The 24,351-nt window shown below is 44.8% G+C and overlaps 1 protein-coding gene across 2 annotated transcripts; it reads right to left on the reverse strand.

The window, feature by feature from the left end:
- PEX5 (peroxisomal biogenesis factor 5) lies at nt 7,551–18,754 on the reverse strand. Of its 2 annotated transcripts, XM_021395701.1 has the most exons (16): nt 18,676–18,754; nt 18,141–18,331; nt 17,705–17,740; nt 17,392–17,524; nt 16,637–16,771; nt 15,386–15,491; nt 14,162–14,252; nt 13,706–13,822; nt 13,227–13,319; nt 12,934–13,053; nt 12,241–12,384; nt 10,033–10,103; nt 9,651–9,866; nt 9,344–9,509; nt 9,002–9,159; nt 7,551–8,632 (listed from the first exon to the last, which is right to left on the reverse strand). In XM_021395701.1, exons 2-16 carry the CDS (start codon nt 18,288–18,290, stop codon nt 8,431–8,433), a joined length of 1,938 nt encoding a protein of 645 aa, XP_021251376.1. In that variant the 5' UTR covers nt 18,291–18,331; nt 18,676–18,754; the 3' UTR covers nt 7,551–8,430. The 2 variants fall into 2 exon arrangements, with proteins under 2 accessions (XP_021251376.1, XP_021251378.1); XM_021395703.1 differs by lacking the exon at nt 13,706–13,822.

Genomic DNA, 24,351 nt, shown 5'->3' on the forward strand with positions numbered 1-24,351 from the left:
CTGTAGAAGAGTGTCACATCCTTTAGCAGGCAGCCTCCATCCCACCTACTAGCATTGAAGTCAACAGCAGTGTTTCAGGTATCACTGCAACTAGTGATTACTTGGAAGGCATTTTCACTTAAATATAAATCTAGGCTGTTGTTGTGAGACTGCTTCCCACATAATCTCCCATGCAGAGCACAGTGCTCATTTCTTTTGCAATGAGCAAGTTTATTTCAAGATGCCAATCTGGTCAAAAAACAAGCTTTGCAGCCTGAATAATAGTGTCCACCATACAGCAAGAAAAGGGAGAACGAGCAGAAAGGAGGATATTTCAGAAGTAAAGAGACTGAAGCTGCCTAGACAAGGATGGATTTATGCTGTCATTGAAAAGCAATCTTTGAAGCTTGCCAGCATATTTTACACATGAAATCATTTAGTTGTGCTTCTGAATATATATACACATGTATATAAAATGACAAAATTCAGCACAAAACATTTCCATCTTTCTCAGCACCTGCAGACTCAGAAAAGCACTTGGGACAGATTTATTATAGTCACAAAAGTAGTATTAGGAGCAAATCTGAGCTTGTCTCAACTGCATTACAGACTGATGCAGGCAACAGCAAGCTCCTAAGTCCCCCAGACTCTCTCTGCAGGGCACCAAAGCTGGCAGCAGGGCTTCTTGTGGCGCTGAGGAAAACGAAGAGGCGATACGCACGAGGTGGGCTGACACAAATCCCTGCCAAAAATCTTTACATACAGACTCACAAGCTCAGAAAAGAAAAGAGCCCCCGGTATCAAAGGCCATCTGTCCTAGTGCTCTGGGGATAAAAAGAAAATAGATCGTAAAGCCTCACGTCTCATTTACATGTGCCTTCTGCACAGAGAAGTAAGCCACTGAACAAAGGAGACTGCCACAGAGGAAGTTAGGAGACTGAGATTGTTTATTATTATTTAATAATGAATATTTACAGTGTTTTTTCTTGTAATTGGTAATAAAGTTTACCAAACATTTTGTGTTTTTTTTCCCCCAATCTACAAAAATAACAACTCAAAATCCGTAAAAGAAAAGAATATGACAAAAACAGAAAGAAAAGTAAATAACAAGACCCTTTTCTTCCCTGCCTTCAGAGTACAAAAGAGAAGAATGAGGGAGATGAATGCAAACATACAACGTTTCTGAAGACATGCAGAACTACATTACACAAAAAAAAAAATACAACACATGAACAAATTAAGACTTACTGTAATTTAGAACAAAAATGACTTAAGGATTTTTATATTTTCCACCCAACTGTTTTTCCTCTTGACTGGAACTCATACTGAGCTTACTTATTAGAAGTACATTTTTTATTCTCCCAGAGGACTATTTAAACATTCACCAATACTCTTAAACACTTACTTACTTTCATTTCTTCTTTGGTTGACTTCATTATCATTACATGGTTGGAGTTTATTTTCCACAAGTTTGCAGATGGATAAAACAACTTAACTTGAAGCTATGGATGGCACTTATGCTCTGCTTCCCTTTCAAAACTGTTTTGGAAAAGGTAAAATGGTAGAAAAATTGAATTCAACTCTGTCCAACTCCATAGCCTCTCATCCTCCCCAGTAGACCTTGTTAAGAAAACTGCAAAGGTACCTTGGTTAAAATGAATAATTAAAAACAATAACAACAAAAACACAAAAAGCCCACAGTGATGACAAATGAACAGAAGACTGACCAATGAATGATCCTCACTTGTGTCAAAGAGCTCAACATCTTACAAGCCATTTCCAAGAAGAGGGAGTCCTCACCAGGTAGCTATGGACCAAAAAGCATAACCAGCATAACCACTGCACCTTTCTTCAAGCATCAGATCTATCTGCTTGCCTGAAAAAGCTCTGCATGTTAGCAAAGATATGTCTGAACCAATTGTTTCTGATGATGAATTTAATTTTTTTTTTTTTGATAACAGAATGGGAAAGTTTTACACATACGACTTGAAAGCAGTCCAGATATAATAATCAGCCCAAATTGTCTAGATCTAGTACTAGTGGCAAAAGATAACACAGATCCTGACCACTGGCAACCTAATAATTTTCTTCATCCAACCTGTATACTGTTTCAAAAACAAGCAGTCGAGCAGTAAATAACCATAGCTGAAGACAGAGACTCTACCCTACTTTTAGCTCAGCATTGCACTGAAAAGCAAGTGATTTTAAAATATTCATCAAATGACTCTTTCCATTTCCCTGCTGGTGTCAGTGCACAGCTGCTTCACACTTTAGGTATGTCTCCGCAGCCTGTCCACTTTTAAGCAAGTTGAGTTGTAAATTCATGTCAGCCACGCAGCCTGCAAAAAGACTGTCAAATAACATAATATACGTAAAGTAATAAGAAATAACAGCACTAAAGTAAATGATGAACATACTGGAAAAGTGTTCATGAAAATCCACTTCAGTCAGGTCAAGTCTAGCAAGATACATTTGTACCCAGAAGGGAGACTTCACCGTAAACCTGGACCTACTCCAAACATTAAAAAAAAAAACAAAAAAAACAGTAAAATGCTTTTAGAGGACCTGGTAGCATGACCCATATTAGAAGCACTGCTGCGTTTCACTCAACACATGTGCCTCCAGCAGAAGGGATGTTCTGCCCAAGTTGCGATGTATTCCATCTGAAAAACACTGCAGCATGCTGGCATGTTGCTTTTCCATCTGTAAGTCTTAAAGTACATAACAAAAATAGACAAACATTACTCATTCAGGGTGAGCAAGGACAGGAAACAAAGACTGTGTTTGCACAGGAGAATGAAATTCCAGTAGAAACACTACCAGGTTCTCACTATAGAGACAGAGGCTGCGCTTATTGCATTGTCAGATCCTATCCCAGACGTCAGCAGCAGTTGATCAGCAGCACCTCAAAGCAGTGAGGAGTCTGGTCCAGGCTATTTCCAGACATCTCCAAAGAACAGAGACCGCCCAGCTGGGCAGTGCTGAACCGCTCTCAGAAAAAGACTTTTTCCATTAATGTCCAGACAGAATTTCCCTTTGCACAACCTGTTTCCACCTCCTCCTGTCTTTTTGTTGTATACCTCAAGCGAGTCTTGTTCCGTAGCCCAACACCCTCTTTAGGTGGCAACAGACAGCAATTAGACTCTCCTCCCCTCCAGTCTTTTTAATGCCAGGCTAAATAAATATAGCTTCGTCACCTCTCCAGTGCTTCAAGATCACGCTGTTTCAGTGGGGTTGTTTAGCCACCTACCTTCTCTGCCACCGTGGATACCTTAGTTTTATCTCAGTAACTACTCATCTTTTCTTATTCCTTACTCTAACGTGGGGGGTGGTAGGCAGGGAGGATGGTAATTATACATGAACTGCATCTCCCCATTTGCTATTTTGCCTGGTAGTTGTGAATGCAAGCCACAAGGACAGTGGTTTTTTTGGAGGATGTTTTGGTTTGTTCTTAACTTCCTTTGATGCTAGCTAGTGGTGGTCAAACAATTATTCACCAGAGAGTCTCTTTTACACTGCTGGATCACAATTCTGTTTCTTGGGAAAAAAAAAAAAGTTCCTGAAAACACAACATATGACTGCACCACAGAACACCCAGCTGTGAACAGCCCACCCACTAAAAGAGAAATCAATACATTCGCTGCCAAATCCTTGAGGAAAAAGATTCCTTCTTTTTTGCCTAACTGCATCTTACACAGACTCTTATTTTTTAAACTTATTTATTTTCCCTGTTTGCTGCAGTTCGTCTTTACCAGTGCTCAGTAAACTGGACTGAACAATGCTACTTTTACAACTGAAGGAGGGACAGTAGCACCCTTCTGGATGGGTGCTGCAAATCCACTCATAGCACTCAGCTCCACAAAAGATGCATTGCAAGGAGGCACAACAAATACAGACTGACAAAAGCCTCATGAGTCCCATGTGACAAGATAAAGGAGCCAGCAAAGAAAGGGAAGAGCTTTTCTAATTACTTCCTTCCCAATATGTCCTCTTCTGAGATCAAGGAAAAGGAAACAAACTCAGTGAATAACTGTTTTAGTTCAAGATGTCAGAAGCCCAGTAGGATTGTTTTGTCCCTGTGTTTAATAAATGTGCAAATGGGTATCCATAGCATGCTTGCTAAGATGGAAACTACAAACATAAATGCTTAGACTAACTGGGTGCTCAATACTAGAAGAAAAGCCACGGACACTCAGAATGTCCTAGCTTAACAGCACCCCATTTGGTTAAGAAAGACTCTCAAGCTCACAAAAGTATCACATTCAGAAAACGTATCCAGCATTTTGTCCTTCTCACACATCTTTTCGTCTGTTTGCTCTCCCAACCAGTTCGACGCCCTGGTCCATGCGCAACCATGATAGACAATGACCTGCCCTCAACTCAACACTAGGTGTCACTTCTGCTTTAAAAATGCAACAAGACATATGAAAAGTTTCTTGAAGAAACTCTTTCCCACATCAGATTTTCAGGAGATCTCTGGACCTACAACTCTTCCTAGAATAGTAATGGTGTAGACTCCTAGAAGAGTAATAGTATGGACACTTACAGGTTTTAAGGTTCCAAATGCCTCAAATCAGGCATTTGAGAGCATCAGAAAATACCAAACAAATCTTTGCCATGCTAGGTGTAATGCTGACCAGCAAAAGGTTCTCTCTCTTCTGTGTGAGCGGTGAAACTCCTGTCTAGGTGAACAAGGGATTACTAAATGGAGAAGCTGTCAGGCTGTTCTGACAAAGCATCCTGTCCTGCTGGCCTCTTTCACTGCAGGTGGGCCAGCACTGCTCTGCTTTCTGTTCTTCCACAGGAACAGATTTGCATGCCAAAAGACATCTGGGTACCTGGGACTGACTGAAAGGAGGAGAAAGAGGCATGGTGTTTGTGTTCAGGGCCTGAGGCAAGTTGGGGTGGAGAGTACAGAAAAAGTGAAAAAGATAAGGAAGCAAAGGGTACATACAGAGCAAGGGGAATAGCTCCCCTTGGGGAGACACTGACTGTGCTAGAACCATCCTATTTAGAAAGGAGACACTAAAGAAGGGAACAAAAGAGATCAGTAAAACTAAAGCTGGTTGACCCCAAGGCCAATTATTTGCCATGTCATACAGTACTAGGAAGTAGGGGACTACAAAGGGAGAGGCTGTAGGCTCAAAACAAAACAAAATACTTTCCATATCTAAATATGGACCTCTTGGGCATACACAGGACCTTTGCAGAGATTAAAAGCACCAGCTGGTTTAAAAACCAAGACGACACAGTCAGGGAATAAATTCAGCAAAGGCTATAACACAAGCATATATTATAAGAATGTAACTTCTTGGTCAGGTAGCCTGTAAGCAGCATATTCCTGGAGAACGAAAGAGTACCCCACTATATAGTTGCCCACGGACTCTTTCCAGGAACACTCACCTCAAGTTACCAATCCCAGAGCATTCTTCAAGAGAAGTATGGCTCTGGGCCCCTTCAGAACTGAAAAGACCTCATCACACACAGTCAAAAGATGGAAGAGTCTTCAATCCAAAACAGGAGATAAGGGAGACAGAACTCAAGGAAGCTCAGGATCACAGCAAAGATCAGAAACTTGAGAAGGTAAAAATCAGTGGTAAAGCGAAGTATACAATAGCAGCATATCCTCCTTAACAGTAAGGAAGCTAATAAAGAGCACTACGGTATACGGGATCTCAAAAGAATAAATTTTCATTTGCTGGTACCTCCTCAGTTGGTGAACACCAAGAGACAGAAGATTCTAGGACTTCTTGGGGCCTTAGGAAGCAAATAAAATACAGAAGAAATACAGTAGAAACACAGCAAGAAGTATAGGTGAGAGGACATGTATCAAACCTTCCCATGACCACATGCCTACTACCCTATGAAAGGTCTTAGTCTGGGTCCTGTGATGCCCATAGAATTGGTAAAAATCAAAGAAGGGCCTGCTGGGATTCCTGATATGGTTTTGGTGGTGGCAGGTGCTACCACCGTTTCATCTATTAGGAAAACTACAAAAAAAAATGATAACAGAAAATGCAGAGCACAATCATTTGTAATGCCCTCAGCTGATACAGCATTCATATCGGGCCTGGTCTCAGAGCTTTGGATTATAGACCTCTGAAAAATCCTCACTGCTTCATCCTTTTGTGAACCAAAAATCCTCGGTGCTGCTACCTACCCCCAGTGGACAGCAAGGTTTAGCAGCAGAGGTGTGTTTGGTTGGAAACACAAACTAGGCCCTGCTCCCTCCCCCACATTCAGGGGATGCGGAAGGCAGAGTTTCAGTGTAAATATAGTTTGAAGGTGGCTGGATATACAAGGTTGAAGAGATTAGGTAGAAGATGTAGAATGCTACCAGAAATACGATCAACCAGCTGCTCCTCCTAACACAAATAGTCTATTACTGAAGACAGTTCTTAACAGAACGAGGCTAGATGTGGTGTGGGCAGAAGCAGCTCAACCTTCATTCATCCTCAAGAAAAAGGCAGACAAGTGTCTAGGTGAAGATTTGATCTTCATAAAGGTTGCACAAATACTGTGGAGGGGAGAGACAGTGAGAACAACTTACATAGAAAAGAACAAGTGCTGGCATCTCTAGCCACGCAGGCAATAGGTAATGTGGTGTTTGGTGTTCGTCCCTACAAGTCAAGAGATTAAGCAAAATGGAGAGGGAAATTGACAACTAAGGAGCCAAGGAGGTAAGTATTAATGGCACTGGAATAAGATGAGGCAAAGCAGGGATAGTGGGAGTGTGCAGAGAGAGGAATACAGGGCAAAAAGGCAGAACATATGGACTGCAGGTAATAAATAGCATACACAATGACTTTTTTTCCCTAAGCGGGGAAGGATCCAGCAGAAGGATAGAAATCACTAAAAAGCAAGAGGTGCATCTCTGACCAGGAGGAGAGTATGTGACTGGGAAGCAGAAGCAGCATCTTTCACTCTTCTAGACAGCACAAGCAGTAAATCGCGTTGCAAGCATTACAGCAATTTTACCACAGTGCATGCAGGTTTCAGGGCCACAGTGCTGAATGAGAGAGAAAGGAGAAGCTGACAGTTTAGAAAACACACAGCAAGAACTACTCCCTGCACATACTTTCTGCTCCTCATTGTTATTGTATAGATGATACAGAATGAGAAAAACAAGCCTGTAAGTCATGGGTATGAAGAATGTATGAATGAACAGACGCCTGGCGGAACAGGAAGAATAAGTGCTCCTGGTCTTGACTACTGTCACCACCAGATTCCTCAAAGAAGTGATAAATGTAACAGCTTCCCTCATCACGGAGGGTAAGAAAAATAAACAAGTGTTACAGTGACCCATATGCATAAGCATGGAGACAACAAAGCGAGCTTTTGACACAGGGAGGCTCTTCTGCAGGCTCACAAAAGATTCATCTTTTGCCGAAGCCTGAGGCTACAGCAAAATGAGGTCCTTAATGCTTCATTTGCATGAGCTATCAGTAAAACAAAACCTGGGTGGAAAAGGGAGACAAAGATGCAGATTTATGTTTCTCATTCCAGTGGGCCTACCCGCAGAGATCTACACTACCCACTGCACGCAGCTTCAACAGAGGCACAGAGAAAGATGTAATTTTGGCAATTTTAATTCTCTCCCCTATTATACAAAATATTTTACAATTAAAAAACATTTTTTTTCCCCGACAGAATCATATACAGATATTTATAATGAACAAGATTCAGTTACAGTCAAGTTGGGGACTTCTGCACAAAGTAAAAACAATGACAGACGATCAAGTGAAAATTAAGACTTGACCCTTTCCCCACCATATTCTGGGAGGGGAGGCTACAGTTAGGCTTTCATTCCTATCACATTACCTCAAATTTGAACTCTGGGACCTCCTTTTACCCCTATGGTTCATTTACATCTGTAGCACAAGTACACCACTCTGCTCTCAGAATGTTCACGAAGAGACACGGAGAAATTAGCATCAGACTGCATCATAAATTTAGTACCACCCAAAGAAAAGGGACTGCCGCCCTCAGCTCTCCCTAGCAACCCACGTACACACACACAAGCACATACATGGGGGAAGCTTCCACTGCTTCACTTAACATCAATCCCATCCCACCAAAGCAGCCTGCCTCCAAAACATGTCCGGCAGGTACTCTCTTCAGAATGGCTACTATAAGGTCTCAAAGTCACACTGGGCACCACCACAGATGCAGCCTAGGAAAGCTTCCCATTTCCCCACTCTGACCATCTGCCTAGCAGTAGAGTGTCAGTCAGCCATGGACGCGATAATGTGAACCATTCAGAGATGCTCAGGCCAAAAACAACCGGTAGGGGAAGTTGCACACTTCAGCAGGAGGTCTATCAAAAAGAAAACCAGTGATTTGCCCTAACAGAGCAAAGGTGTGTGTGAACCCAAGTGAACATTTTCTCCCTAGAGAAGGTCACTGCTGAGCTGGGCCAAACCTGCACTCGCAGGGGAGCTGATCCCAGAGTCACTGCTGGAGACCAAATGCCTGAAGCAGCGTGGGAAGATCATGGGCATCAGCTGCCCCATACAGGTCACTCTGCCCCAGCATGGAGAGGGCCATGCGGAGGGTGCTCCAGATGTTGTCAGACATAGCGCCTTGCTGCCCCCGTGGACCTCGGCTCTTCTGCTGCATGTGCAAAGCCTCTAAGAAGTGCTCCACAGCCTCACTGTCAACATGAGAACATACACATGCTTATTGGAGAAGATGGTACATCTCATATTCCCTCCCTGTTTGCTTCTGAACTGCTATTTCTTCCCCTTTACACCAGTTTCCCCCCTCTTCAGCAGATCCTTCCCCACTCCAAAACCACTAGTGATTCCCCCTTTTCCCCCCTTATGAGGAATTCAAGTCCAGTTGGCCCCTACTCCAAGCACATCTGCCTGGCATCTCTCAGGGCAGATTCTACACATTCACTGTCTACCTATTGCCACCAAATGGCTGCAGGTTGCATGACACTGTCCTAATAACCTATCTCAGTCTCTCTCCCACACACATTTGCAAACTCATAGGTCACAGCAGATCCGCCCATCCTCACCGGTGGGCACCTAAGTTGATGCAGCTGATGCCCAAGTTGTATCGAGACCGGATATATCCTGGCTGGAGCTCCAGTGCCCGCCGATATGCGGCCACAGCTTCCTCACTGCGATTCCCGTTGGCCAGGGTGGCACCGAGCTTGTTCCACAGGAGATGGTCCTGGAAAAAGGGACAGAGACAGAAGACTAAGCCAAACTGGCTCTTTTTAAGTTCCAAGCCATCCTTTCCTAACCAATGTGTCTGCCTTACTCCTCCACTTCAAAAGATGTACCTCTCATACACACAGCACCTCCACCCATAAACCTCTAGGTAATTCCAGCACCCCCACTCTGCCCTTTCTTACATTGGGCCGCACGCTAAGCGCAGCACTGAAGCAATCCACAGCCTTCTCGTATTCGCCACTAAGGTTGAAAAGGACACCCAGGCCACACTGAACATCGGGATCAACAGTTGAGGGGTTGCTGCGCACAGCTGCTAAGAACAGCTCTTTGACTTCCACAAAAAGTGAGCTGGAAAAGCATGGAACAAGGACATTTGTATACTGTAGAGCAAGCTGACCTTGGATTGCCCAATCTAACATCTGCCCGACCCAGCCCCAAACCTCCAAGAAACGTTTCAGCTGAAGGCTAAGATTTGTACTCCCAACTCACTCAGACAGAAGGGACCCTAGTACACGCTTGGAAGTCCCAAGATTTGTCTCTGAGGCATTCTCCTCCGGTTCCTTCTCCAGCAGATGGGCATAGGCTGGTTTATGGTGTAGCCAGTCCCGCAGGGTCTCACATGCCTGCTTCTGCAAGGACTCATTGGTGAAGCTGACTGCTAAAGCCATAAGTGCTGTGAGGTTACCGGGTTGCAGTTCCAAGCATCTGTAGGTCATAGAAGAAGAAACAACTACCATATTAAATCAAGACTGGACATGCCCAGCTATAGGTGATAACACAATCAAGACAGAACACACGACACTAGCCACATGGTCCTTTGGGCATTATGCACAAGATAAAGACCCCTGATCAGATCTTCTGCAACACTCACCGTCTGAGAGCACTGATTGCCAAGAGCTCCTGTTCATTCTCTGCTTGGGTGGTTCCCAGATATTGCCAGGCCTGGAGGAAATAAAGATGCATAAATTCAGACTTCTTCAGATCCAGATAAAGTCCACAGGCACAGAGATTAGATCCGAGATTAAACACACACACCTCTGCTTCATATGCACTTCCATGTCAGACACCATTTTGTCAGACTGTCCCTCTGCTGCCATCTGTCACACAGCAACAAAACGTAACAGAATACTGATGGGAAGGTTCAACCTCAACTGCCATCTCACCAACATCTGCCTCTCATATCACAGGCCAATGCGATGAAATCGGAGGCATTACTTTCAGAGCATATCTCACATATTAGCCACAAATATATATAAATTGATCTGGAAAGATATACAGGCTTTCTGGTTCATATGCCATCAAGGACAATAAAACTGGAGTTCTGGTGAAAAGAAGTGAGTGTGTACCTGGAGAGCTACCATAAAGCAACTGTTTGCAGTTGTACCCTTTTAAATCGCAGTCTCCACCTTCAGCTTTTAACTGTGGCCAAACTGCAGAGGAAGGAGGAAAAAGCAAATCTCAAGTTTCCTAAAAACAAAATTGTATAGCAACAGCGCTAATGAGACCTTCAAGGCACACAGCTGAATGTACTTGTGCAAATACAGTCCACTGGCAAGTGATAATTTCTGAAAATCGATGACGAAGCAGAAGCACTGCTATTTTATTGGCTCTTTAATCATCATGGCACTAGTACATTAAAAAAGCTTCAATTTCCAGGCTGTTGACATATGGAATATTCAAGGCACTAAACCTACAGTAAGTATTCATTCACCTTATGTTGATAACTACATCCCTTGCTCATAAGTAGGCTGGATTGTCAGCATGAAGTAACTGCTTTTTGAACTTAAGTCACATGAAGTGCAGTGTCAACTGTCTCAAGGAAAGATGGCATTAGGAGATGGAGACATACCGCAACTGACTGCACAAGCCACCACAAGCAACAGGCAGTCTACTGCCTCAAATCCCTAATGCCTTGCCTCAAGACTAGCTGCAACATGGAGCTCACCAGTCACAACAGCACAGTGTTTGAGGGTAGAAGAGCTGAGATCCAACAATGTTGTACTTTGGACCAAGGTGACTGTGGAATTTCCTTTGCAAAAACAACAAAAATAAAAGTACAAGTCTACCACTGTAGCATCTGAACTTGACTTCCTGTACCTTCTGCAGAGTTACAGCAGAATTCAGAGCATTCCTCAATACAGCTAGTCAAAAAGGGTTCAAGATTTCAGCTCCTAAGGTCTCAGCTATGTGTTCATTATGCCTAGCCTGCAGCACAACTGTTTGAGAGACTGTCTGGTTCTCAAGGATTACCTTTTGACCATTCCAAAACAAAAGCAGATTTTCAGAACATCTGCTTACTTTCCAACTACTGTTTAAGTAGGACTTGAATCAGTCCCAATGAGAACTCAGCACCCCTGGCTCTTTTGAGGTAGGCACTCAGGAAACAGCAGCACATGTGTGTCTGCACTCCATCTCATCTTCTTGAGGATATCTATGTGTTCTGCTTCTGAAGAAAGGCACACAGACTATTTCTTAATCCATCCTACAGCAGCTGAAGTTTTATGGAATCAAGCATTCACTGAATTAGCTGCTGGAACACGTCTCAGCTTAAAAAAAAAAAAATCATTTTCTGGTCCACAACTTCAAATGAAATCTGTGGAGACACCCATGCCATCTCTCAATACTTTTGAGTAACATCTCCTGGCAGATCCAGGTCCTAACCAGAACCTCTAGTTCAGCTAACTGCTAAGAATTTGCTTTTAATATCCATATTAAAGACTGTCATCATCACAATCAAAAGCACCTCCGGACTCATAATGTCAATAAAGACTTCCACGAAAGCAACTTAAAGAGATGAGAGCTCCGTGTCTTGGCTCCACGCACACATTCTTATGATTTTACACAGCTTTGAGCAGAAGACTTTGTGCATCTGCCTTTAGCCCTACACCCTCTTGCCCACCATCCTCCTTGGGATTCACACATCAGCTACATATCCAGAGCCACTGACAACTGAAGTGTTTTCGTATGTTCTGCACAGCTGATTGAGGTGAGCTTTCTACACACACTTTAATACCTGAAAGGCAAAGGATCCAAGAAGGAGGTCACCTAGCCAAGGCCTGTTACTTTTAGTCTCACTCACCTCCATATGATCTGGCTTCTGTTGCACCGCAGCCTCAAAGAGCAAGACAGCATTGGGGAGGTCACCTTCCTCCAAGCGCTTTCGTCCTTCTTCAAATGCATCAGGATGATCTCTCATGGGATTATCTTCTTCAAACTGGTAACCCTAGCAGCAGAAACAAGCAGAGGGCTAATGCTACATGATGCTAAGCAAAAAAGCACTTTCTGCAGGATATCACAGTCTAGTCTGGCTGTATCAGAAACACTCAAACCACAGAACAAGTAGCAACCTCATTCCATCTGCTAGATTGTAGCAGATTGGAGAAAAGCAGCTCTTCTTTCTGCCTGCTCTATCCTGAAAAATTCCTCCAGATCTCAGACTATATCAGACCTGAGGTGAACTGCAACAGTGATTAAATAACTGGTGTTTAGCTTACCAGCTCTGGGTATACTTGCACTCTTTGCAAGCATTCCCACCATTAACTGGTACTTGGTACTGGACAAGAACTAGACGGCATTTGCAGATTAGAGCGAGTGAAAATAGTATTTAACTCCTAGCTGACCTGGGATAAGGGTACATGCAACAGTAAATGGCAGTACAAGAAGAAATCCTAACAGCATTTGGGGGTCTGTGGAACTCACCTGCAAAGCACACAACCTGTCAGCTTCCTCAAAGCAATTCATCACAGTGCTAGGAAACCCTGTTCTGTATTACCTTGTCATACGAAGAGGAGCTCAGGTCATCATAATCAGTAAGCCAAGGATGAGCCTCTGCATCTCTCTTGGCCATCTCTTCCCATTCTGCCTGGAGTTTGTCCCAGAAATCCACATCTGACTGAAGGGAGAACAGAAAGTGACTGGAGTACCTCCACTTTTAACTGAGCTCTATAGACACCGCAAATCATGCACTGTTAAATGTTTCTAGCCCTCCTCACAACATGCAAAGGAAGATAACCCTGTCATGGGATCTCAGATGTTACCCCAGCCCTCCTCCTCCTCCAGCTTTACCTCCACAGCAGTCTTTGCCCGCTCAAATTCCGTATCAAGAGCTGACACGTTCCCAGATCGCGCAAATTGATCCACCCAGGCATCGGATGCCCCCTGGGAGTTTGGAAACAGAAACACACCTTTCTTCTTAGAGTTTGGTAACCTCAGTGCACATCCCAAAACCGCAGGAAGGTCTGTGATGACCTCTCCTTCCCATCAGCAAGAACTGATGGCGTTGGAAAATGGAGAGGAGTTATTTTGGATACATCCTTCCTCCCAGGTGCTATGGAAGATGAGTACACTGACAGTGCCCAGATATCTTCCCAGCATCTGGCTAGACTTTGCTCTGATGAGCCCAACAGTCCCTCCCTTACCTCCCACAGCCTAGTCATTAGTAAAGCATTGCTGAAATTCAGACTTGCCATTATCCCTTGCTCGCAGATTGTGCACTGTCACAAAGACCTTTCCTCCTTCAGTGCACACAGGGCTGGGGCTCCTACCTGCTGCTGCATAAACTCAGCTGCCCATTGCTCTGCCTGATCTTGGTCTCTGTGGGTCACCTGATTAGCTTCGATCGATACCCTCCCATCTCCGATCTGGCGGACAAACTTTAGGAACTGTGGCAGAGAAATGAAACAAGGGTGGAGCTGGGCAGACGCTTTGCCAAAAACTCTTCTATCCATGCCCCCCTTCCTTCTTTGCAGATAGGATTTCTCTCTGCAAAGTGAGCACAGAAGGCCAGAAAAAGTGGGCAGGAAAGCACTTCACCACAGTGGAGTTACAGAAAGATAGAATATTCTGAGGGAACTGAAGGGCTGAACTTCTAGGAAACAGGGAAGAAATGGAAGCACTGGACAGCAGGCTTTTATTCCTTTACTGCCTTCCCCCTTCTTCTCCATTCCCCAGACTCTTTAGGCACATTAGATATCTGTCAGCTCCAGTCAAGAATTCCTCACCTCAGAATTGCTGAGTTTTGGATCATCCACTTTTGAAAGAAAATCGCTAGCAGTTTTCTTAAGATCATCTTCAGGCTGATATTCCTCATACCTGTTTAAAAGAAGCAGTTAAAGGGAAAGAGGTAGGCTGATACTAGGCAACAGCAACCTCTTCCATTAACAGTCTACACAATGGGGCAGACAAGTTTTGAGGGATACAATCCCTCCTAACAGACTCTGGAGTTCAAAGTGATTCAGATGAATAAGTCATCTGTAAAAATTCAAAACTGCTACTAGGTTAAGGCTGCAGAAGACTGGCACAAGCATGCTGTCAAGTATCACAAGTTTTAGCACCACCAATCATATGATAATACAGGAACATCACAGGAACAAAGAAAGTAGGCCGCTTTCATGGAAGAACAATGGCATTTTGAAAAAGCAGCAACTCTGAAAAAGATCAAGGGCCCACAGCAAGCACACAGTTTTGTATGGCTTACAGCAGGATAGAACCAATTCTAGGTGTAACCTATGGTCAGTCTTGATGAAGTCATTGGAATAGGAGGCAGTAATTTAGTAACTTCAGTATTTGTAAAAAGATACCAGAAAAAAAAGCAAAAGCCAGAAGAAAGGAAGTATCTAAATATGCAAAGTCTGTTTTAGAGAAAGATCTAAGTAAGCCCAAATGCTTGCTTACATTTTGCTACCTGAAAAACTTGACTACGGTCCACAAGTACCTATACAGAGAAGATCTTTAGGAATAGGTTGTTCTTTACCACACAGAAATATTTGAAAATAATATCTGAATGGTTGTATCTAGAAATATGCAAAGGAAAAGCTGGATGCAGTTTGTGAAATAAAGAGAATAAAGCGATGAAAGTTTACAACTAGTGGATCTAGCGCTTGAGATTTCTAAATCTCAAAAAGCATCTATTGATGAGTAGAAAACAAATCCTGCTTAAGTAGGAATTACAGCAATGACTCCTGAAATCATGTTCATGAGCTCTTCACTACATATGCAATTATATTAGACTACAAGCTCATAGCCTATCCAGGAACTAGAATATAGAAAAACAGTGATCTCTTAAGCATAATTTTTTCCCTTCTCTAAAACTAAGGTCTGAGAACATCAGTCTAGGTAAGTGACTCAAAAACATTCAAGAGTTTTCTCTATCATCTGTCTAACCTTCTCCCATGCAGAAGCCTAGCAGCAATAACTGGTCTTGAGACTTGAGACTAGAGACTCACCATTTATCTGCCAACGACTGGTCTTCTGATTCCCCAAGCCACAGCTTCTCCTCTGACTGCTCAAGGTATTCTTCTGCCCACTTGGCAGGAGACACAGAGAGTGGATCTGCATAGGACATTAGGACAGGGAAAAAAAAGAGTGAGATAAGCAGAACATCGCTAAGATTAACTTCAGATTCTGCTTTCTTCATTTTACGTACTGTTATCTAACACATGCAGTAAAGACCTCTTCAAAGAAAGATTGTTAATGCTTGTTTCTTCTAACTACGTTTGTTCTGATCAAAAAATAACAATCAAGCCTTAGGTTCAGACAGAGTGTTAATACAAACGCCTCTGTGGTGGCAGCATCTTTACCTTCTACTTCCACTACATTATTTAATCAGCTGCTCCATGAGGGTCCTATGTAGGTCAAGGAAATCAGCAATGCACTACAAGTCTCTGTCAAAATCACAATTTAGAAAGCACTAGCTCTTCATCACAACCTTCTAATAGACTTTGGCAAGTGCTGACTTATACTCCCAGGATTATAAAGACTGCTGATCCATGAATGGAACTACCTGACTTTCTACAGTGGCCACCCCTGGGGAACAGGACAGGATCTAGTTAAACCTTACACATCATTTCCAGGTTAGGTCACAGATGGTCAAATGACCATATTCAACACACAGCTCTATACACAATGCAAGACAGCTTTTCAGATAAACTACCACCTTGTTTAGAACAGAAAGCTTATGTTTTGGTCCAGAAATACTCATTTTGCATTTTTCCAACTTGCAAATCCACGTTTCTTCTCAGATGTTTCCCCTCTCCCTCTTTATAAAACCCACTTAAAAATTTGGGCAAACCACTCTAAACTGCATTTACCTTAGAACCAAAGGACAAAGTAGTGAGAACTGGAGTATACTTAAGGAAGAAATAGCAAGAGAGCATCTCCAGAAATTACATCAGTTGAATCATAATAATTTTAATAAAAGCAGCTTGAATAGCCTGCTTCTCCCAAGTTCTCCAAGTCACCCAAGTGAAAATAAAAGGATCTTGCACCCAAATAAAAGCTTCCACACCAAATAGTGAGCAATTTAGCTAATCCACCCCAAAGCAGCCTTTTTTTTTCCCCTCCCTTTTAAAGCTGCTCCAGTAAACACCAACAGCTGGGACCAAAGCATCACTCCAATTTTAAACTCACTAACTGCACTGCATGCAGGCATGTGCCCGGGCAACTTCCCAATGACAACTCCAAAAGGGACCCTTCACCTGTCACTTCAGCAATGAATTCCTGTGACCAGTCAGCCTCATTGTAATCCGAAGAGACATCGCCAGCACTATCTGCTGCAGCCAAGAATTCCTGGGTCCAGTTTTCAGACAGTGCAAGGGCTGCCACACCTGGAGCTAGAAGAAAAACACAAGTCAACGTGGGAGGACTCAAAGGCATCTTCAGGTAGCCATCATCATCTCTGATCAGGTCCTTTCCTCTTTGTTAGAATAAAATCACTAAAAGATTCCACTTGGAAGGAATCTCTGGAGGTTGCAAGTCTTCTCAGAAAAAAAACAACAAAGTTAGATCTGGTAGCTCAGGGCATTGACCAGGTAGCTTCCGAACTTCTCAAGGTCTGGAGATTCCCCAGATTCCCTAAGCATCTGCTCCAGTGCTGAACTGTCCACCAGGGAAATACATTTCCTTATTCCTCTACCTCTCATTCTTTTGCTGTTTATCACTGCAAAGATTCCAGCTGAACACAATTAGATCCACTCCTACTCCCCTCCCTCTCCCCCCCCGAGATTCCTCTTCTCCAGTCTGAAAGCCTAGTTCCCTCTGCTTTTTCTCTTACACCATGTATTCCATCTCCTGATCTCCAGTGGACTTGTTAGAATATGCCAACGTACTGTGAAGTCCAAAGCTGGAAACAGTATTCCACATAACCTCACAACACTGACGGAACCACCCTGTTAAGAGTTTAACCACAATTCCAAGGCCTTTTCTAGCATTCAGCTACTCCAGCTCCCCTCACCTCGCTGAGGTGCCTGTCGGAAGCTCGACTGTTCGATTTCTTGCATCTCAGCCAACAGGTCATCCATCTTAAAGGTCTGGGGCACATGGGACAGTAACGGGGCATTCTGCCCTTGCAGGAACTCTCCAACCAGCTACCAAAGACAGTGAGAGATTAACATCTATCATCTAAAGCATGGAAAACAAACACATAGAGCCATGGAGCAGAAGAAATGGACTCAGCAGAAGGAAAGAGTAAAATCGGATATGGGGAAAAACAGCAAACTAAGCATCAAAGAGAGAGGTAATAAGGAAATGTATCCATCTGTTCTTACCTCATCTTCAGAGGCTACTCCCAGAGGCTTGGATACCTAGAAGTAACAGTGGGCAATCATTCCAACAGCTTGGGCTACCCACAGAGCGACCCAACCAGCTCACATCCTCCTCTCCCTTCAGGTTAGGTTGATCGTGCTTTCTTGCATTAGCTGTCCGCTTATGTCCAAGCTATAGTTGCAGGAATATCCTGAAGCACATTGTGCAAGCTTCCCACCACCCTCTCCGTGTTAGCCGCTGTGTCAGCAAGGCACGCGACCCCCTAGAGCCACCAGCATCCTCCCAGCACCCCCAGACGCGGCCGCTACGAGCGAGATCGCGACCCACCACCCTGCTGACGGACGGGGCAGCCCCACAGCCCCTTTCCCACGAAAAGCAGCGCAGCCCCGCACCCGCCCCCGGCTGCCCTCAGCGAGCGGAGCGCTCCGCGACACTCACGGCGGCGGCCCCCGCCGCGCCCGGCGGCCAGCCGAGGGATCCCTGGAGCCCTTCCTGCCGCAGGGCCTTGTCCTGGGTGAAGTGGCCGGCCAGCTTCAGAAGGGGGTTGGAGCCCCCGCACTCCGGCTCCACCAGCTCCCTCATCGCCATGGCGCGAGGCACGGACGGCGCCGGACCCCTCCGGGCTGCACCTGGCCCCGGGGCGACACCGGGCCGACGTCAGGCACGACGCCTCGCCGCCCGCTCCGGCGGCCCGCCCCCCGACCCGGAACCCGAGAGGCTGCTCCGGCCGCGGCCTGGGCAGCGAGACCGCCGTCTGGCAACCTTCGCCTTTCCTGCCCCAACCCCGCCCGGAGGGGCCCCGCTCGCCAGCCGGCCAGGCCGCGGCCAGGCCCGGCCCGGACCGGCTCGGCCCGGCTTGCCCGACCCCGACCCCAGCCCCACGCCGGCGGTAGCACCGCCAGACCCCCGACCCTACAAGGCCGCCGCGGTGGGCCAAGCCAGGTCACGGGACTCCCCCTGCCCCACGCTGTACCTGAGGCGCCTGGGTCGCGAGGCAGGCGGGCGGGGGCGGGGCCAGCCCTTAAAGGCGCAGGCACCTCGCCAGCACAGAGACGCGGCGCTTAAAGGGACGGAGCGCCGGCGGCCGCCCCGGCTGCCCTGCCAGCCGGGCGTTTTGGTGTGTGCGGGTACTGCGCAAATGTGTATAATTTTATCATACATGATCAAAGCTAAATCACGGACGTTGTCAATAAACATGCCGCATTTATCTGGAACCATAGTTCTGCTGTGGTTCTGGTGTACTCTTCACTACTAATCTCAGCTGCATGAGCGATGTGTGTGTTACCGAAACTGCAGCCCACTCCACAGCACGCTGGGTAAAGAGCTGCTGTGAAGGCACACGAAGAACACGAGATTCCTGCAGTGTTTGTCAGTCACCCAATTGATGAGCATGTCCTATTTCACTGTTTACTTCTGGATCGCTAAAATATTGCCCCTGGCTGCAACAGGTATGGGATTACATGATGTGTGCTGTCTCCTGTGAAACCCGGGTGCTAGAATCACCCCAAATCTAATCCTGTCTCCTCCTTTTCAAAAGGAACGTGTTCTGCTGCAGAATCTTCTCTTGACTTCCCCGACGCAGTTCATCTCTCCAAACGCTAGTGTCTGGTGCTGGCACTACACTTCAGCGTACATCTTCTTGACTGCTCTCCTTTCAGCTTTGAAATGTGTACGACACCCTCAGCTAGGTTCCTGCTAGTAAGCAGTATGGTGCAACAGGAGTGAGGCTATGATGTTGCAGCGTGGGGGCTGGAAATCCAACACCCACACCAAATACATTTGAGGAGCTTTACTTTGGATTACATCTTCCCTTGGTCCTGTGGCCCGCTGGTGGCTGAAATGCCCCAGGGATGCCTCATATACAGACATCTGCCAGCCTGGCTCCACCAGGAGGAAATCCGTTCTGCACACCAGACTGCTCTGCAGTACCAACCGAAGTAGGGCACGTGAGGACTGCTGGAGGAATCACTTTGAAAGCACGCTTCAGAAACCAACTCAAACACTGCTGTGGAAGCACCCTACATCTGGCAGGTAGCTGCAATAAGATGGCAACACTTTAATACAGTTATGTAACACTCTTAAATCCGAAGACCTGAGCTGCACACGCTGTGTAACTCAGGCACAATACACCCCACTCCTTCAGATGTCTGCCTTGTGATACTGCTCTCCACTTGCCTGTAGTCAGCCTAGGATCAGAAGTGCAGTCCTGATCCATAAAGAATGAAGCCCCCAGTCAAACAAGACTGATTGCTGTTATAAGATGCTCAGTAGAATCATGGGTTAACAAGAGCACTTGAAGATAGCAAAGAGAGAGGAGGCTTTTGAACAGAACCCTCAATTATATTCAAGAATTACAGGCAGACAGTGCTACTTGCAGGAAAAATAACATACTGCCCAAAGGCACGGAGAAGGGGAGTGTAGGCGCTGAGATAAGGCATGTCCAGAAATCCAAAAACAATACAGGACTGGACAGTGAAGAAATAAATGTAAAGCAGTTTTTTATAAACGTACATAATCAAGGTCTTGGGGTACGTCCATGACACCAGCCTATGATACCAGCTCAGACTGTCCTCCTGGTTCAGGGCAGGGGCTCTCAAAAGCTGATCAGTAAATATGTTCCCACAGCATTCCTTCCCCAGTCTGAACAGCAAAAACAGGCCCCAGAGAGAATGCACCCAGGCTGATTTCTTCTACTTGCAGGGACAAGGGACACTAAAGAGAAATCTTATCTTCTCTTCCCTTCTTTCACTTCTGGGAAGACAGTACTTTTTCCTTGGCTCTTGGCTGCCATCAGGTTCACCAAGACTCTTGCAAAGCAGCACACACCATCAAACCAATTCCAGCACTGAGCCATTCTTGATTTAGTGCAATTGACATGGCAACTTTTGCAACAGCCTGACTACAGCCTGAAAAGCTTCTTCCCTGGCTCAAACACAGCTTCCAATTGCCTAAGGCTAGAGGGAGCAGTGGATGTCCCCTCACTTCTTTGGAACAGAGAGAAACCTGCAAAGTGAGGCCTGCTGGCTTTTCAGCAGAGAGCAAAGGAGACAGAGGGTACAGCTGGATGGCTCCATTTATCCTTCACAGCCCCAAAAGACTATGATGCAATTAGAGAAATCAGAAGTGGCTGTTAGGGCAGAGCACCCAGAACTATAGCTGTGTTATACCCTGCTGAAGCCACAGTTATTAGTTTGCAAAGTCTGACCTAAAGTCATCAAGAAGTGGAACAAAGTCAATGGACCCTTATATGCACTGTGTCAGTATTTTGAAAGTAAGAACTGAAATATCAAAGTGCCCCAAAAACAACTGTAGAGGTGAGAAAAGCTAATTGTACAGTTCCAGAAAAAGCTATTTTGAACTCTGTATCCCTCCACCACTATCAGTTTGATGGTAGCCAGTTATCTGCAGAAGATACTGAGCCTGATGGAGATTGGTGACAAAATGGAGGTCTCTGCATACCTATTCCCCATCCTAAATTTATGAAAGTCATTATTTCTTTCCAAAAGCAGAACTTTGCATGTCTCTGTAATAAATGGTGCTCTACTCTTTCAGATCATTTGATTAAGATCATTTGAATATTAACTTTGTCTTCCAAATTCACTGCAACTCCTTTCAACAACTGAATTATTGTCTTCAATTTAATAGGCACATTTTCTTGTCCACTGGATAAATCAGTGAAGAAAGAGTTAAGTATTACCAAACTGAGAGCAGATCTCTATAAGATGCCTTACTGATACATTTTCCCAGATATTTTCTATGTAGAAAAGGGCTTAAAGAGTCCTGGTTGTGATCAAGTTGAACAGGAACCAATGTGTCCTTGATGCTAAGAAGTCTAATGGTATTCTTGGCTGCACTGGGCAAAGTATTGCCAGCAGGTCAAGAGAGATGACCCTTGCCCTTCACTCAGTACTGGTGAGGCTGCTCCTGGAGTACCGTGTCCGGTTCTGGGCTCCCCACGACAAGAGAGGCAAGCAGCTACAGGAGAGAGTCCAGCACAGGGCCGCCAAAATGCTGAAGGGCCTGGACCTTCTCTCCTGTAAGGAGAGGCTGAGAGAGCTGGGGCTAGGCTGGAGAAGAGGAAGTTCAAGAGGGGTCTCATCAAAATACCTGAAGGGAGGGTGCATAGAGGACACAGCCAGGCTCTTTTCAGTGTTGTCCAGTGCCAGGACAAGAGGCAATGGGCACAAACTGGGACACAGGAGGTTCCCTCTGAACATCAGGAAGCACTTCTGTGCTGTGCAGGTGATGGAGCACTGGCATGGGTTGCCCACTGGCTGTCAAGTTTTCTCCTTGGAGATCTTCAGAAGCCACCTGGGCACGGGCCTGGGCACTCTACTGTGGGTACTCCTGCTGGAGCACGGGTTGGGCCAGATGGACCCAAAGATCCTGCCAACCTCAGTCATGCTGTGGTTCTGAGATTCTGTGATATCAGATCACTGAAAACCAATTTTACAGTTTTCTAATTCTCACCATATTCTCCTAGCAGTATTTTCAACAGATCCTGTTTCCCATGTTTCCTACCTGGCTTGTAAGACCATCAGATGAAGCAAGCAAAATCCTTACTGAAGTCAAAATATATGACATCTGTTGTTACTTTACCCACAAGGCCTATTACTCCACTGTGAAAGATTGGTTTTACTTGAATATTTTTGGTAACACAAAACCATGACAGTAGCACATGGAAAATGTAAGTTGAATACTTAATTTTATTTGTTGTAGTACCACAGGGAGGGACAGTAGAGCAAAGCTGGCTGGACAACAGTTCACTAGATCCTTTCTTTTTGTTTTAATAGCCAATATACGTAGGTTACTCTGAAAGCAATGCCTCCTACTTGTTTCCATGGAAATGACAACAGATAAAAAGATTGCAATAACATGATTTGATAGAGCAAATTCTCAGCTCTAAAGTACTGTTTTTCAATGTAGTCACCACCATTAGCTATGCATTTTTTTCCAGCAATGAAAAGAGCCTGCACATTGCGCTTGTGAAAATCTGCACCAGCGGATCTGACCCACTGCTACCGTCTCCACTGCTGAAACACACCACCCACTGCCGCACTATGCTCACGTCCACTGTACAGTTTCCATAAACACTCACCAAGCATCAATGGATGTCAATCGGTGCCACTTTTTCCACATGGAGGAATTCAATTCCACACTTTTGTTTCATACACACATTCGTGCCAGACTCCACTTTGCCAGCCTGCCTCTCTGCTACCATCTGTCACACGGCAACAAAATATAATGGAATACTGGTGGGAAGTTTCAACCTCTACTGCCATACCACCTACACTCTCCTCTGACATCATGGGCCAATATAATAAAATGTGAGACATTACTTCAGGAGCAGCTCTCCTATTTGGCATTTTTCACAGGGGCTCACTGTTTCAGAGACCTAGCAATACAGAGCCATTGATAACCTGTAGGGTGGGTCTTGAACCACCATGTTTTGAGTCTACATGTTGATTTGCTGCAGATGGGGAGTCAGAGCAATTCTCCCAGGAGAGTATCCACCGTCTGAGAAACATGTGGGTACAGTTAGCTTGGGAGGCTGTCAATACCTTTGCTTTTTGTTTAGCAGGGAGCAATCAGTGCATGGTACAATGACCATTCCTCTATGTCCAGAGGACAACAATCAAAATGAGTGGCTTTACAATTGATGCAAACTATGATAGAGATGTAAACCTATTATCAAAGGGGGAAGTGATTGTTCTAGCCATAATATTTAGTGGGAGTCCCAGGACTAACCATCCACAATCATCAACAACTCACTGTGGCTGCTTGTACCCTCACCAAAAAAAAAAAAAAAAAAAAATTTTACATCCCAGGCTCTTGCAGCTTAAATAAGGAATTAGGAGAAATTCAGCATGTGGTCTTACAAAATAGAGCTATTAATGATTATCTATTATTAAGGCATAATCACGGGCATCAGGAACTTGAAGGGATGTGTTGTTTTAATATTAGTGACCCTTTCTAGTTGGTAGAAGAAAAGATTGAGGACTAAAAATGTTTAATGGAAGGTCTTAAACAAGATGACAGTAAATGGCTCACTTGCCTTCTCTGATTACTGGGATTAGCCAGATGGGGAGCTTGACTAGCAAAGATCAGAACCACGTTATCGATCCAGGTTTGCTTTTTGATGATAGGTATTGGCCTAGTAAGGGGCATGGTAAGTTGCGTACTCTCCTCCCTTTGAGAAATTACTAGGGGGCAGAAAGTAACGACCTTAAGGCATACATGTGCACCCAGAACTTCACAAGAAGAAATAATAAAGGCTATGTTAGAAAAGGCTTGCAAGAATAATTAGATGATAAAAGGGAAAAGGGGGAATTGAGATGAAAGAAGAAGGGATATTAAGTCCTTGCAAAATAAGGCTGATGAACGAAGGCTGAGAAGAACTGGTTAAATAAAACTTATCATGCAGATATATAGCAGGAGATGCTAGCTTAGTACCTGCTTGTAAATCTTGCTTGCTAAAGCAAGGACAAAGAGGGATGGACTTTGTCAAACAGGCTGCAAACACAGCTCTAATTGGACAAAAAAAAACAACTCTGAATCCAGATTACTAAGTATGTATAAGTAAACAATATGGGGTACCTACTGGGGGGTTGAACATATGGTAAGTGAACCGAGAAAAATGTGATCCCCG

Source organism: Numida meleagris, chromosome 1 (assembly GCF_002078875.1).
Source record: "Numida meleagris isolate 19003 breed g44 Domestic line chromosome 1, NumMel1.0, whole genome shotgun sequence".
NCBI classification, from domain to species: Eukaryota; Metazoa; Chordata; class Aves; order Galliformes; family Numididae; genus Numida; species Numida meleagris.